Below are 17,742 nucleotides of genomic sequence, written 5' to 3'. Positions count from 1 at the left end.
TTTTAATTCATTGCAACGGTTTTTGAAACGGTGGACATTCGTTCTATGACAAGTTCATATTACATTCATCGCTTCTCCGCCAATTTTGTACCACTTCCAGACCCAAAAAGAACATTTTCACTTCTTTTTTGGCGACGCCTTTTTGCAGCATTATTAAGATATTTATTTATGAAATAATAGTTTTAATATCAATTACTATTTTTTATTCAACTAAATCATAAGTTCAACCACAGCCTTATTTCATAAATATCAGACTTCTACCACAACCCAAGTAATTCGATTGTGCATGAAAGTCTTTAGTGAAACTTTGTGCGTTGTACGAGTATATACTATTTTAATTTTTATAAAAATGTAAAATCGTAAATAGGTTTTCAAATTCTGGGGGGGTCTAAGCCCCCTCCCCAGAGGCCTTCCTACGCTTATGATGTTCTCTTGTATTTTTCAAGTACAACTCACGAAATTATACCCTCTCATAGAAGAAAATATATACTCAGAAATATACCACCAATATACGGGGGCGGTTCGGAAACTTCTTAGTCTATCAATGAAAGATAATAGTTAGTTTTTCAAAAATATTTTTATTTTTCAATATAATCTCCTGAAACTTCAATACACTTATTCCAACGCTTTTCTAGCAATTCTATCCCTGGATTAAAATAGTTTTCCTCAAGGTCATCAAAATAGTGGTTTACAACTGTAATTGCATCTTCATTTGAGGTAAAACGTTTGCCAGCAAGGATTTTTTTTAGATTTGGGAACAAGTAAAAGTCACTGGGAGCTAAATCAGGAGAATAAGGTGGGTGGTCAAGCAACTCGTATTTTAATTCGTTGATTTTAGCCATTGTTAAAACACTCTTGTGCGCTGGTGCGTTGTCTTGATGAAAAAATATTTCTTTTTGTATTGTAAGCCAGGACGTTTTTCTCGAATTTGTACATTTAATTGATCCAAAAGGTTGCACTAGTACTCTGAATTTATTGTTTTACCCTTTTGCAGATAGTCAATCAATAAAATACCTTTGAAATCTCAAAAAACCGTTGCCTTACCAGCCGATTGAATTGTTTTTGCCTTCTTTGGGGCACTTCCTCCAGCTTCAGTCCATTGTTTGGATTGTTCTTTTGTCTCTGGAGTATAGTGATGGATCCATGTCTCATCAACAGTTATGAAATGACGCTTAAAATCCATTTTATTTCGCTTAAAACGGTCCAAAAAAAGCTTGAGAAATGTTCATACTTATGCGTTTTTGATCGACTGTTAACAAATGCGGCACCCATCTTGCAGAAAGCTTTTTCATCTGTAGTTCTTCATGCAAAATTAAATGGACTCGATCATTTGAGATGCCCATGATATTAGAAATTTCACGCACTTTTATTCGTCGATCATTTAATACCATATCATGCACTTTGGCTACAATTTCTGTTGTTGTTGCTGTTTTTGGACGTCCACTACGTGGTTCATCTTCAATGCTTGTACGACCACGTTTAAATTCAGCAACCCAATTTTTTACTGTTGCATATGAAGAAGCACTTTCACCTAACACATTCACCATATCATTATGAATTTCTAGTCCCGATACGCATTTCTAATTTTTCCATTGTAAAAAAATTGCGGATGCGTCTTTTTTGAACACCTGTTTCTATATGAAGGAGTTGCCAGATCGAAACAACCCAGCAAAAAAAGTGTCGCCAAAAAAGTAGTGAAAATGTTCTTTTTGGATCCGGAAGTGGTGCAAAATTGACGCAGAAGCGATGAATTTAACATGGGCTTGTCATAGGACGGAAGTTCTCCATTTCAACAGCCGTTGCACTGAATTTGCATCACTTTTTTAGGTGTGATCCGAATGCAATGTTTTGGATATAAATCAAAAAATTCTGCGATATTTTGTAAAATAAATAATTTTTTATAATTTTTAATGGATTCTAACGATTGTCGGAAAGGTTTATCCTCAAATATTTTCAAAACATCACAATTTTTTCGGAATAGATTTAGCATTTTTTCGACAAAATTTAAAAGATTTGTACCATTTTATAAATTCTTACTCTGTTTTTAACCTACTTAAAACAAAAAAAGTTAAAATTACCCATAAAAAGTAAGAAAAAACCAAGTTATAAAAAATTGAATTAAAAGAACTTCATGGGTAGTTAAAATAAAGAACATCATTGGGAGTGCATCTTCTAGAAGTGCTTTTAAAGTTGTGCCTTTGGAAGAACTTCCAAATTTTTTTGCTGGGAATGTAAAGATTTGTTTTGCGTATAACTGAGAAATACTCGAGGTACCATGTGAATTTAACAAAATACATTTTGTATTCTTTCTATAGTATCTACATTTTTAGATGTACCTTTTTCGGAACAAATATTGTTGTGGATAAGAACTCGTTGGTATTTGATAAGCAAGTGTTCTGTTCACAGCATTATTTGCGCTCTGAAAGAAAGATAGTGTAGATAGTAAGCGAATTTCATACACGCAGTGAAAATTTATTCAATGCAGCCCTCTAATACTGTATGAGTTCTGAATACAATGACATTAACACCATCTAACCCATTATTAGTTTACTACTAAATAACGAATTTTAATTACGACTACATTTCTCGGAATACCATAACATACCGTATATATTATATATATATATTTTTTTATATTTTAAGCAAACAAAATTTCCATATTCTACTTACGTTGGATCTATCACACTGTACAATGTTGTTAGTCGGGCATAGCAAATTGGCCATGCTTGTGCTACTACAGAGGGACATTTTTGTAATATACGGTCTCTTTCCAAAAATCCAAACAAACAAACCGCCCATGGATCGAATTGCTGAGGCTGAGGTGTACCACTCGATTGTGACAGATTGAGTGTGGATGTTGATGATTTCGAATTGTCTATGGCAAATACACAAGAGATGAGAAATTTTCAATTAAAAATGCATTCAGTTGCATTAGCATCCAACAGATACACATACCATCGGTTAGACCACCCAACCACACACCACTTGTACGTTCAACAATCCATTGTAAATCAATTTGGGTGGCATTAAGGATAGCAGTCTTTTCAGTTTGAGGTAGATATGGTAAACATTTTTCCAAGACCTGCAAAATGAGAATAATTTTAATTACCATTAAACCTACTATAATTTATTTCACCAGAACAGCAAAATTACTCTGCCAAAAAGTTTAATAAAAAAATTACATTTATGTGCAATAAAATAATTTTCCTGGAAACATTAATAACATTCAATAAAAAATCGACCTGGAACGACAATTTTAATTTCATTGTTTTTTATTGAGTTTCTACCCTGCGGTATTTAATTGTTCAAATTTTCTTTTTCTCTTAAACCGTCCACCGGGCTTTTTAAGACTTGTTCAAAAGAACTGCGTCGGAAGTGAAATGATTTGGAAGGGATCCCTATGTGCGCTTAATGAAATGTTTGTGAAACAACTTAAAATTTTTGTTGCTCAACTTTTTCTCTACTTTTTTCGATTTCTTTCTCCAAGTGAAATGCTTGAGTTTCGGGACCGGTCAATCAGCCCGTTTGATCGTGCGATTTAACCCCTTTAGTTAGAAAGAGTATGCCATTTAAGGCGCAATCGCTGTCAACATTTGCATGAAATAAACCTCAAACATTATGGACCCTACTATCCAGAGAATGAAGCCGCCGAGTCGCGCCGCTGATTTCAGTCGCCGCCAGTCGACGCCGCCGACGAATATATGGACTCATCTCGACTCAAATTTAGCCCCAAATTTATCAAAAATATCGATTTACATCAGAAAAATGTATTAATAATTGTCGTATTTTTGCCAAAATTTTGAATCTTCCACCCACAATCAATTAATTTCAAACTTCTATAACAGTTTTGTAAAAATTTAGCGCAGAAAATTTTAACGAAAGGTAAATTTGATTGTAAGATTGGTTATACAACTAATCTCATTACCATTCGAATAACTTCAAATTGATTTTATAATGGATAATTCTCCGCCGCCGAATGGGCAAATTCATATCGGCTTAGCCGTCAATCCGCTGCCGCCGGGGGCAAAAATTTTGTGCCAGCCGCTGCCGACAAAAAAAAGGGGTCGGGTACAGATTTCATGCATTTGTTTGAATGTTGTGTGATTTCGTTTTGTAATTTTCCCATAGCTCTTAAAAATCACACATTATTTAAAAAAAAAAAATGTGTTGATGACTATATATAAAGGTTTGTCCCAAATACATACATTTAAATATCACTCGATCTGGACAGAATTTGATAGACTTCTACAAAATCTATAGACTCAAAATTTAAGTCGGCTAATGCATTAAGGTGGAACACAATGTTAGTAAAAAATATGGGAAACATTTAAATCTGAAGCAATTAGTTTATTTATGATTTATATGTATTAGAAATTTAGGAAAATTAGAGTCATTTTTACAACTTTTCGACTAAGCAGTGGCGATTTTACAAGGAAAATTTTGGTATTTTGACCATTTTTGTCGAAATCGGAAAAACATATATAGGGAAGCTATATCTAAATCTGAACCGATTTCAACCAAATTTTGCTAATTCTACTCCCTGTGCAAAATTTCAACTAAATCGGAGTTAAAAATAGGCCTCTGTGGTCATATGACTGTAAATCGGGCGAAAGCTTTATATGGGACATATATCTAAATCTGGACCGATTTCAACCAAATTTGGCACGCATAGCAACAATGCTAATTCTACTCCCTGTGAAAAATTTCAATTAAATCGGAGTAAAAGATTGGCCACTGTGGTCATATGAGTGTAAATCGGGCGAACGATATATATGGGAGCTATATCTAAATCTGAACCGATTTCAATAAAATTTGGCACACTTGACTACACTACTAATTGTACTCCTAGTGCAAAATTTGAACCAAATTGGGTTAAAACTCTGGCTTCTGGGACCGTATTAGTCCATATCGGGCGATAGATATATATGGGAGCTATATCTAAATCTGAACCGATTTCAGTAAAATTTGGCACACTCTACTATAGTACTAATTGTTCTTCTTGTGCAAAATTTTGAGCAAATTAAGGTAAAACTCTGGCTTCTAGGGCCATATAAGTCTATATCGGGCGAAATATATATATATATATATATATATATATATATGGGAGCTATATCTAAATCTGAACCGATTTCTTCCAAAATCAATAGCGTTCTATTCTGAGCCAAAACACATACTTGTGCCAAATTTGAAGTCGATTGGACAAAAACTGCGACCTAGACTGCGACCTATTTTAATTTTTTATGTATTTTTGTTTTTAGTTTTGAATCAATGGCAAGATGCTTTCTGACGGGCGAGTTCAAATAACAAACTAGCACATTGATTAAATTTAAATAACACAGAATTACCACGAATTTCTGCGTTAAAGACAAGAGTTCTAATCATTTCAACATTTCTTCTTTTATATATCATCTGATATCTGGCAGAGTACAAAGTGTTATAGCGGACCTTACCTGCGGACAGCATTTATCAATAACATCCAATAATGGCGGTTCCGTCTCCGGCAAACCTAATGCCCTCATTAGATTTTTAACCTCTTTCAAAATCATAGCCGCCAATTTGCGCAAATATGGACGATAATTACACAGCAGAACCAAAGCATGTCCCTCTACAAAATGTAATGTGGTGGCCAAGGGAATTTCATTCTTTTTACCAGCATCAGATAAATTGATCACTGTTGCTTGAGTTATACTGGACATGCCACTGGAGGTAATACTGGATGTAGCACTTGAGTTTGTATTCATATTCTTGATATTACTAGCACTTGACAATTGGCTGGTGGCCGTATCTTTACCCACAATGACACCTGTTCCAACTGCACCAAGGCCAGTTGCTGCTGTACCCCCTAAGCCTTGAACAGCGCTTGCAGTGGTATTCGTTGTATTCACAATAGATGTGGTTGTGGGTGTTTTTATATTATTTACACCATTGCCACCATTAACTGAGATGGCACAACGCCATATATTTAGGAATACAAATAGCATGCGTGTACAGTTCTCCAAGAGTTGCGGATAGGTGTCGGTGACATCGCGCACCAGGAACTGAGTGTAACCGTGCACGACATCCTGACGCCAATCCGGAAAATCAATGACCAATGTTTGTAAGGACTGATGGGTAAGCATGCGTAATTCTTCATCCATGTGGACAGTTAGACGTGAGAGAAGATCTACCAATTCTTGAGATGTCATTGTATCGGGTATGAGACGAGGCACTGCTGCCACACATGTCCGAAAGAGATCAATGCGAGGTTTACGTTCGCCCGAGAGCATTTCGTCTGGTTCCTTATTTTGATTTTGCGTATTAGTCATCATCAATGGGCGGCCATAGTGAACGTCAAGGGCGCGTAGAATGTCCACGAAGACTCGTCGTACATGTGGAAAATATGTGGACATACCAATACTGCGTGCGGTATCATCTGTAAGCATTTTATTGATGTAGGTCTTCTTCACACGCAACGTATTTCCCGAGGGTAGAACAGGCACAGTGCGAGGCATGGGCGGTTCACCATCTTTCTGCTGCAAAGAATCTGCTACGACCAGAAAAGCTCTCAAGCCAATACTCATACGTTCTGGATTGAGAATAAGCTGAAGTAGACGAAAAAACAACATAGGGCTTACCAATTTTTCCAAACATCGCATGGATCTTTTGCATTACACTTACTTTTATTGGCCTTCCAACACATAACAGATCGTAGACAATTTCCCTCATGGCGAAATCTAAACGCTCTTGGGCAATAAATTGAATAATTTTTACAAATATATTCAATGGTGTATCCCGAGGCACCACACCCTTAGAACCTCTGTAAAAAAAAGAGACAAAAAACCATCATTAGACTACCATTGGAGCGAGAAAATAGCTCTCATAAATATTATTTCAATTACTTGGGAAACAGCGAGTTAACAATACTCTGTAAACGTGAATGAGTCGCCGAATTCGATTCACATTTAATGCGTATCATATAGACCCATAGAAGACGATACAATGATTCCAAGGCTACTCGACTCATTTTGGCATCGCGATTTTTCAAATTACTCAAACACATGGCCAGGAAATAATGCCAATTGGATAGGAAGAAAGTCTTTTGCGATACACACAGCAAACATGTGACCAATGGGAAGAGAGCCAAACGATGTTTTGATTTGGTCGAGGCATCAAGCGTTTGCATATACAGCAATTCGACGAAATTTTTAACGCAGGGAACATTGACTTCGTTCTTGACAGCCTAAAATGAAACAACAAAAAAATATCTTTAAAAAAGGACAAAATTAAACAAAAAATATCTTTAAACAAGTTTATACGTCATTAAGTTCGGCCCGGCCAAATCTTAAATACACACTACCATGACTTAAATAGAATAGAATTTCAGGTGGATTTGATGACAGAAATTCTCCCTAGCAAATGGCAATCTTCCTGAAGTTACTGTTATGATTACTACATATGGAGGCTTCACCAGATTCTGGATATATAAGAACCAGTTTTGTTTTAGTTTTAATGGAATCATAAATATCACTTCAAAATGTGCTCGAAAATCCGATAGAATAACGCGTTTCATATGATTTGAAATCTAATTTCTGTAGATGTTTACCCCCATTACTCGAAGGAGCACGAGGAGTAAATTTTTACTTCTAGTTTGGGGCAATTTAGATGACCAGTGCGCCTTCTATCTCCTCAAGAAGTTAAATAGGGAGACCGGTCTATATTAGGATTATATAGATTTACAATTTACAATCGGATAAAAATTGTGGTGTATAAAGGTCGAAGAATTCAAAACGGGAGATGGGTCTATATGGGTGCCACACGGAAATATAGACCGTGGTCGGTCTACATGGGGTATATATAAAAATATATGAACCGATACACACCATATTCGGCACATCTCTTTGTGGACCTAAAAAATTGCTAAATTTCCAATTTCAGGCAAATCGCTGAAAATTGCGGTATATAGCTGCTCAAGACCCCAAATAGAGGATCGCTTTATACGGGAGCTATATCAAAACCTGGACCGGCATAAACCCTATTCGTAACATCTCGAAAATACATATACATTTTGAATTTCGTATAAAAATTGGGGGTCTCTAGAAACTCAAGAAGTAAAATCGGGATACCTGTCTAAAAGGGGGTTATACCAAAACATGGACCTATACATACCATCTTCAGTACACCTCTTTGTGGACCTAAAATATGTCTATATATTTAGGCAAATCGGATAAAAATTGCGATGTTTAGAAGCCCAAGAAGTCAAATCTGGAGATCTGTCTATATGGGGGATATACAAAACGTGGACCGTTATACAGCATATTCGCCACAACTCTTTGTCGACCTAAAATACCTTTAAATTTTGAATTTCAGCTAAATCGGATGAAAAATGGAGTATCTACATGCTCAAAAAGTCAAATCGGGAGATCTACCAATATGGGGGCCATATCTAAACCTGGACCGACATACACCATATTCGGCCCACTACTTTGTTGACCGAAAATATCGCCAGTCTTCCAATTTCATACAAATCGCATGAAAATTGCAAGCTGCAGCGCAGCTAAACGTGTGTCCCATCTGATTCTTGATTACAGATGAGACACATGGTTGATTGTCCAGCAAAACCTATCCGTCGCACCATCATATCGCTCTAGATCCTTGATCATGGCCTGTGAATGTAGTTAACTGAGACAATTATGGTATCCACAAACATTCCCATAAGTCTCATTGGACAAATCTGGTCAGTCCGTTTTTTTACAGATCGCGAAGTTCATCTGAGCTTTAAATTCAAATGAGACTTCTTCAAACTGTACTCATTTCCAGATATCATAAGTAGGCTTATCTCCTGTATTGGGCGAACTATAAGAGCAGGATTAACACCATATAGCCTCTTTCATAGACGGTGAATCCCCGATATGGTGATTAGATCAATGTACCACTTGTGGTTAGTCCTTCGTTCTTACCATATTCGACAATTACAGTCACTTCGAGTAAAGGTGAATCGTGCAGACCGATATCCCTTCTCTCGCCAGTAGCCAAGACACTTGAGGCACTACTCCTCCCCAGCCTTGTGGAGAATTTTCCAGCTGCCCACCATCAACATGGATTCCGTAAGGTACACAGTACGACGACATCCTTACATGCCATTTCGACACATATCAATAGGGGACTTAATCAGCCCAAGCCGTGTCATAGGACGGTCCATGCCAAATTATTCGACGACATTGAGAATACGTCCCTACCAGTCGGAACGAAACGTTGGGTTCTGAATTATATGTGTGGACGCCAGTCGTACGTGGAATTCAGGGACAAAAAGTCAAAACCCCGTAGAGTTAAACAGGGAGTTCCCCAGGGTGGTGTGATATCTCCGGCACTATTTAACCTCTACCTGTCCTCGATTCCACCCCCTCCTGACGGCGTCGAGATTGTATCATATGCGGACGACTGTACAATCATGGCATTCGGGCCCATTGTTTATGACATATGCGATCGTTTAAACGTCTACATTGCTGATCTTACCAGTTATTTCACTGCTAGAAATCTAAGGATATCTGCCACCAAATCCTCAGCCACACTGTTTACTATATGGGCGGCGGAAGTGCGTAGGCAGTTGAATGTTAGAATCGATTGCGAAATAATTCCGACAGTAAACTACTCCAATATACTCGGGGTAACATTCGACAGCATTTTCAGGGCATCTGCCCAGCCACTGCAATATGTAATAAGATCCGCGGTAGAAACAAAGTCCTCAAGTCACTTGCCGGCAGTACTTGGGGTGCGGACAAAGAAACCTTGTTAACTACTTATAAGGCAATTGGCCGGTCAGTGGTAAACTATGCAGCTCCAGTGTGGACACACCAGACCAGTGACACGCAGTGGAATAACATACAGACCTGCCAGAACGCTGCCCTTAGAACTGCGACTGGGTGTCTCCGCAGCACACCCCTGGATCAGCTTTATGTGGAGACAAAGATCATCCCTGTGCGAAGACACAATTATATTTTGTCAAAGCAGTATCTCCTGGGTTGTTATCGCAGTAATCATCCAAACCACCATCTCATGGATACAAAACCACCCACCCAGGAACGTAAGGGTTGATATACATCATCTGGAGCGCGAGATCCAGCGTTTCAAAAGGGAGTCTCTAGATCATGCAGCGTACCAGGCAGGTTTGAACAGGATTCATGAGGATACAGTATGTGGCAGCCGATGTATCAGGCTCACTTAGAATATTCAGGCCATTGTGATACCACAGTGGTGAACTTGATGAGGATACTGTAGCTGAAGCGGTGAGAAGCTACAAGGTTAATCCTGTTCTCGAAGTCCGTCCACCGGCCATAGCACCGGATGAAAGAGACCTCCCACGGCAGACGAGGGTAGTTTTAGCCCAATTAAGATCAGGCAAGTGCAGCCGCCTCAATTCCTACTTATCAGTGATTGATAACAGCGTAGCTAACGTATGTCCAATTTGCAACCAAGGGCCATACGCGTCATCTTTTCTCTTGCCCTGCTAAACCAACCCAACTTACCACCAGATCACTCTGGACGCACCCCACCTTAGTCGCAGAGTTCCTCGAACTGGCCACAAGCTGAAGTACCAGAGCATATAACATAACAAGTAAGGAAAGTCTAAAGTCGGGCGGTGCCGACTATATTATGCCCTGCACCACTTTGTAGATCTAAATTTTCGATACCATATCACATCCGTCAAATGTGTTGGGGGCTATATATAAAGATTTGTCCCAAATACATACATTTAAATATTACTCGAACTGGAAGAATTTGATAGACTTCTACAAAATCTATAGACTCAAAATTTAAGTCGGCTAATGCACTAGGGTGGAACACAATGTTAGTAAAAAATATGGGAAACGTTTAAATCTGAAGCAATTTAAAGGAAACTTCAAAAAATTTTATTTATGATTTATCGCTCGATATATATGTATTAGAAGTTTAGGAAAATTAGAGTCATTTTTACAACTTTTCGACTAAGCAGTAGCGACTTTACAAGGAAAATGTTGGTATTTTGACCATTTTTGTCGAAATCAGAAAAACATATATATGGGAGCTATATCTAAATCTGAACCGATTTCAACCAAATTTGGCACGCATAGCAACAATGCTAATTCTACTCCCTGTGCAAAATTTCAACTAAATCGGAACAAAAAAATGGCCTCTGTGGTCATATGAGTGTAAATCGGGCGAAAGCTATATATGGGAGCTATATCTAAATCTGAACTGATTTCAACCAAATTTGGCACGCATAGCTACAATGCTAATTCTACTCCCTGTGCAAAATTCCAACCAAATTGGGGTAAAACTCTGGCTTCTGGGGCCGTATTAGTCCATATCGGGCTATAGATATATATGGGAGCTATATCTAAATCTGAACCGATTTCAATAAAATTTGGCACACTTGACTATAGTACCAATAGTTCATCTTGTGCAAAATTTTAAGCAAATTAGGTTAAAACTCTGGCTTCTGGGGCCATATCGGGCGAAATATATATGGGAGCTATATCTAAATCTGAACCGATTTCTTCCAAAATCAATAGGGATCTATTCTGAGCCAAAACACATACCTGTGCCAAATTTGAGTCGATTGGACTAAAACTGCGACCTAGACTATGATTACAAAAATGTGTTCACGGACAGACGGACAGACGGACATCGCTATATCGACTCAAGAGCCCACCCTGAGCATTTTTCCAAAAGACACCATGTGTCTATCTCGTCTCCTTCTGGGTGTTGCAAACATATGCACTAACTTATAATACCCTGTTCCACAGTGTGGAGCACGGTATAAAAATGGATGAAATCACAATAAACTGTTACAACAACAACACAGCCACTTCTGGTTGGTCCTCCGTTCTTACCAGATTTGACTTAGTTTTATAGCCACTGTTGGATAATCAATAGTGAATCTATGATGCTGAAATTTTGCACAAACTCGTTTTTTTCCTGCTGGCAGGCCTGTTATCCTCATGTAAACTGATCCGCCGCTTTGACTCCTTGAGCATATAGATACCGATTTTTATCCTATTTTCTTGAAATTCGAAAATATAGAGATTTTTAGAGATATGCCAAATTCGACCAGCATTCCATTTTTTACTTATGAGGGCATAGAAGCCGCATAGTCATGGTCTCGAATCATATGAAAAACGACTTTTCCATATGATTTTTCTTGAATGCTTGAAACCCTCTAAAAATTAAAGAAAAAAAATCCCACAAATCTAAAATCTAATATTAAAAAATCACAATTTAACTCCGTATCGTTTGAACAATTTAGTACAGACCCGATAATTGGTATGCGAGCAGTTTTATTATCGAGTAAATAATAGCAAACAACATATGAAAGAAAACTGAACCAACTCTGTAACGATGTGTGTAGAACTCATTCCAAATTAAAACTTACCGCTGCCACAGGCACTAAAATCTCCACAAATAATCCAGCCAAGGCATGTTTGATATCTTTGTCTTTCAATTCCAAGAAATATTGACCACATTCGTGCATAAATTGAAATGAGGCTTCAAATTCTTCAATAGGTACCATCTAGAACAAGAAGAAAGCGCACTAAAGCGTAAGCAAAATGATCTTTTATAGTGCAATGCTTTACCTACCTTAACTCTGAAGAATTTCATGCCCATCAAGAGACTAATAATACTTTGGGTGGTATGAGGCGAAGGTTCCTTGGTCCTCAATTCCTTCAGTTCACTCATAAAACGCTTGCGCACTGAACTAAAACGTGACTGGGCCAATACACCAATCACTTCGGCATATAAATCTGCTATCATATGTATATTATGGGCATTGGGATTATTTTGGAGACCTTCTTTATATTTGAAATGCTTAAAGGCCAGATTTTCAATGTTACGAACCAAATCCTCATGACCTGGATGAAAGGGAAGTTGTTTTAAGATTTCGATGAGGGCAAGACAGAAAATAAATTCAACAGCGGCTTCGCGACGTTGTAATTGAAAATCCAACTCTTGGGAATTGAGGGGTTTTGTAAGATTTACACTTTTCTCCATACGCTTGAGATCATTCTTTATTTCAGCATCCGATAGTTGACGTCTATGCCATGCCAATAGGGTATGTAGAAGTGATGGTAAACAATGTTCCGCCACATTTCCCAGAGCTGAGAGCAACTGATCGAATTGTTGATCTTCACCACGCTGTAGTAATTTCGATAGAGGCTTATCGGCACTTTCCAACATAACCAATTCGATTTTCTTTTCGGCCTGTAGGGTAAAGTCAGAAAAGAGATTGCGCATAACAATTTCGCCAGGACGCAAAGAAGCTGCATCATTATTATCCAATTGGCAGGAGACCGATGTATTCGTGGTATAAGGCATGATGTTGATTATCGAAGATCTCGAGTGTGTACCCCAAGGTAGAAGAGATTGCCTTTGGGGTATTAAAATAGGATTATAGTTGCGATTCGCGCCATTCCCACCGGATATGGAAGTATAGTTATTGAGTATTTGTTGATTTTGTGTCAGAGATGTAGGATTTGTAGGACCTGTAGGTGCAGCAGTAACTATGGCACATCCACTTCCCGTACTATTTCCACTTGGAATTACATTTCCACCGGTACTAGCTGCTGTATCGACAATATTCACAGACGCTGCTCCTCCTCCTCCTCCACCACCTGTGAACATCAAGTGTGACTCATTTTGGATATTACTACAACATTCAATAACATTCAAATTTTGTCGCATAGGACTTTCTTCATTTGTCATAATATTGGCATTGTTGTTTGCTGTATCACCCAAAGGACAATTTATGGGTGATGTTGATCCCCCGGCACCACCACCAGAACTTGTCGCTGTTGTACTGCGTGTAGATTTTGGCGTTGAGGTTTGATATTCATTGGAATTTATTGAATGTCTTTGAGGTGGTGTTATGCACACTTCATTGTTATCTGTGGGTATTGTGCTTAGTGTAGTACTTATAGAATGGGTATCGTCATAACCTACACCTCCTACCGCCGCCACTAATCCTACACCAGCTGTAGGGCTATTTCTCAAAGTTGGTGATACGGGAGCATTTGTTGTAGTTGGACTACCTAAAGTAGCTGCAGCAGAACTGGTATTTAAATTGTCATTTTGGCTTGTATTTGTACCTACAATACAAAGAATAATTCAAACCATTAGTTAAGACATCACCAAATTGATTCCTTAATAGGTGTGGGTGAGAAATGAATTTAATATAATCTACAAAGTAACTTCTGGCAATAAATGCAATTAAATCATTTCAACAATAAATCAAGCAAGTGGAAGTGACCGCATTTTAATATGTGTAATTAACAACACTTTTATATATAGTTACATATGCGGTGAATAGATATCCAGAGGTGATGATAATAGCATGGATGATTAACCACAAACATGTTGAGTATTCGATGATGATACATGTAGGCTTTGTAATTAACTAGGAAAATATATGGAATTTTATGTTCGATGATGCATGCAGCTATATGCTGCCTACATATAATTAAACCACATATATTTATCTATAACGAAATAAATATAAAGGATGATTTTTTAACTATCATCTGTTTGGCAACACTAGTTTAAACAGTTGATGCAAAATTAACCATGAATCGCCTTAAACAGGAGCAACGCTTATTGAATTTGTGGCTCAACGGGTATGTTAATAAGCAGAATTGTCGATTTTGGAGTGATACATCCAGAAAAAGTAACAGTTTGGAGCGGTTTATGGGGTGGTGGCATCATTGGACCGTACTTCTTCAAAGATGATGCGAATCGTAACGGAACTGTGAGTTTTTTTTCGAAGGGCTTGACTTGCATGACATGTGGTTTCAACAAGACTGCGACACATGTCACACAGAACGGACTACATTGAAGTTATTGTGAGGCAAGTACGGTGAACATTGCTTTAGAAGTTCATTTGGATGAAAAAAATATATTTTTCGCCAATTAAACTTTTTATTTTTTTTATCAATTTTATTTGGACCACGCTCGGACTGGGTTTGTTGGAATCATAATAGCCTATGTCACCAAAGAATAACATTCTATTCACTAACGAGATGTTCTTTATTAGTATGAGTGAAAAAAATCTCAGGTTCAAATTTCATCAATGGCTAATTTGTATCACATATTTTTTCAAAAAAAAATTTGTCTATGTGGTATATCGTTCGTATTTTGTTATTTTTGGCGTATATAAAACACATTTTTACCGTTCACACTCATCAAAAAATTAAAAATTCTTGCAAACCCTTCTCAAAAGAACTTTCAGTGAAAAAGTCAAATGGCACAGGTTCAAATCCCCGCGGAACCTGTTTTTTACTTTTTAGTGATTTAATTTAATACAGGGTGGTTAAATTGTAAGGGCCGATGTTGAATGTGAACCACACCTAAAGGCCAAGTTTTTTTCCTAATTTTATTTGACATTTCTCTATTTCAGACTTGCTCAATTTGAACCACGGAGAGATACACAATCCAACAACGTGTTAAATGGTTCCAAGAAATTGCAACAATGGATGATCAATTTTCGAAGAAAATCATCTTCAGTGATGAGGCACATTTTCACCTCAGTGGATTCGTCAATAAACAGAATTGCCGCATTTGGGAGAATGAGAATCCAAGAGTGATTGTCGAAAAGCCAATCCGCCCACAAAGAGTGACTGTTTGGTGCGGTTTATGGACTGGCGGCATCATCGGGCCGCATTTTTTCCAAAATGAGGCCGGTCAGGCAGTTACTGTGAATGGTGTTCGCTATCGTGAGATGAACTTTTTATGGCCCGAATTGGAAGATATGGATGTGGACGATACGTGGTTTCAGTAGGACGGTGCCACTTGCCACACAGATAACGAAACAATGGCTCTTTTGCGCAACAAATTCAATGGCCGTGTTATCTCACGTAATGCCGATGTCAATTGGCCGCCAAGATCATGTGATTTGACACCGTTTGACTTTTTTCTTTGGGGTTATTTGAAAGAAAAGGTGTACGTCGATAAGCCAGCAACAATTCAAGAGCTAAAGGATGAGATAATTCGGCACATTAACGGCATAGAACCTCCATTATGTCTCAGCGTCATTGAAAAATTTGGACCATCGGACGAAGGTGTGCCACCGAGGTCGCGGCGCACATTTGGCCGATATTTTGTTCCATACATAATTGAGTAATACCAATATATCATAATAAAATAAAATTACAATAATTTCCTAAATAGTTAGTGTTTTATTCAAAATCAACATCGGCCCTTGAAATTTTAACCACCCTTTATAAGAATTTCAAGTGAATTTAATGGAACATACTCCTTCCACAAGACAGTCAGTTAATTCAAATGGTTCGAGTTCACGGTTGCCACAGTTGGTAGAATTTAACACAAATGGTAGATTTTTATTGTTTGGTAGATTGGTAGGATTCTTAATGTTTTGGCAGAGTTTGCATCTTTTAAATAACTAAAATTTTGACCAAATTTCTTATAGAAATAAAATTTTGACCAAATTTCTTATAGCAATAAAATTTTGAGCAAATTTTGCTATAGAAATAAAGTTTTGAGAAAATTTTCCATAGAAATAAAATTTTGAGCAAATTATCTATAGAAGTAAAACTTTCTATAGAAATAAAATTTTGATAAAATTTTGACAAAATTTCTAGAAACATAAAATTTTGACGAAATTTTCTATTTAAAAAAATTTTTGACAAAATTTTCTATTGAAATAAAATTTTGACAATATTTTCTGTAGAAATAAAATTTTGACAAAATTTCTAGAGACATAAAATTTTGACGAAATTTTCTATTAAAATAAAATTTTGACAAAATTTTCTATAGAAATAAAATTTTGACATTTTCTATAGAAATAAAACTTTGACGAAAATTTTCTATAGAAATAAAATTTTGACAAAATTTTCTATAGAAATACAATTTTGATTTTTTTTATAGAAATAAAGTTTTGAGAGAATTTTCTGTAGAAATAAAATTTTGAGGAAATCTTCTATAGAAATAAAATTTTGAGAAAATTTTCTATAGAAATAACATTTTGAGAAAATTTTCTATAGAAATCAAATTTTGAGCAATTTTTGTATAGAAGTAAAACTTTCTATAGAAATAAAATTTTTATAAAATGTTGACAAAATTTCTAGAGACATGAAATTTTGACGAAATTTTCTATTAAAATAAAATTTTGAAAAAATTTTCTATTGAAATAAAATTTTGACAATACTTTCTATAGAAATAAAATTTTGATATTTTTATAGAAATAAAATTTTGACAAAATTTTCTATAGAAATAAAACTTTGACGAAATTTTGCTATAGAAATAAAACGTTGACAAAATTTTCTATAGAAATACAATTTTGAAAATTTTTTTTATAGAAATAAAGTTTTGAGAAAATTTTCTGTAGAAATAAAATTTTGAGGAAATTTTCTATAGAAATAAAATTTTGAGAAAATTCTCTATAGAAATAAAATTTTGAGAAAATTCTCTATAGAAATAAAATGTTGACAAAAAAAATAATATTATTCAAAATTTGGTAGATTTTTGGTAAAATTTTTTCTCAAATTTTGGTAGATTATTTTTGACACGAGTGGCAACCGTGTTTAGGTTTCGAAATTAAATTTAAAATTTGTGACATTAGATTTTAGATTTGTATGACAAATTGTTGCTTGGACAAAAATCCAAGAAAATTCTAAGAAAATATCACCTTTCATATGATTTGAGAAGTAAATTGTAGATTTATATAGTCCACGGTTATTGATCTAAGTGAGACTGAAACTTAATCGGGCTGCCACTTTA

General features: G+C 36.4%; 1 protein-coding gene across 10 annotated transcripts in view; it reads right to left on the bottom strand.

Moving 5' to 3' along the window:
- fry (microtubule binding protein furry) overlaps nt 1-17,742 on the bottom strand; it is a 289,484-nt gene that overhangs the window by 217,970 nt on the left and 53,772 nt on the right. For all 10 annotated transcript variants that reach the window (XM_075304475.1, XM_075304474.1, XM_075304479.1 and 7 more), the window contains 7 exons: nt 12,595-14,099; nt 12,389-12,526; nt 6,879-7,219; nt 6,658-6,796; nt 5,451-6,581; nt 2,956-3,082; nt 2,671-2,875 (listed from right to left, as the gene is read on the bottom strand). In XM_075304475.1, the coding sequence (XP_075160590.1) occupies nt 2,671-2,875; nt 2,956-3,082; nt 5,451-6,581; nt 6,658-6,796; nt 6,879-7,219; nt 12,389-12,526; nt 12,595-14,099 (3,586 nt within the window). The remainder of the gene's footprint in view (nt 1-2,670; nt 2,876-2,955; nt 3,083-5,450; nt 6,582-6,657; nt 6,797-6,878; nt 7,220-12,388; nt 12,527-12,594; nt 14,100-17,742) is intronic.

The sequence above is a fragment of the Haematobia irritans genome, chromosome 4 (assembly GCF_050003625.1).
Source record: "Haematobia irritans isolate KBUSLIRL chromosome 4, ASM5000362v1, whole genome shotgun sequence".
NCBI classification, from domain to species: domain Eukaryota; kingdom Metazoa; phylum Arthropoda; class Insecta; order Diptera; family Muscidae; genus Haematobia; species Haematobia irritans.
This window is presented reverse-complemented; position numbering and strand designations above follow the sequence as displayed.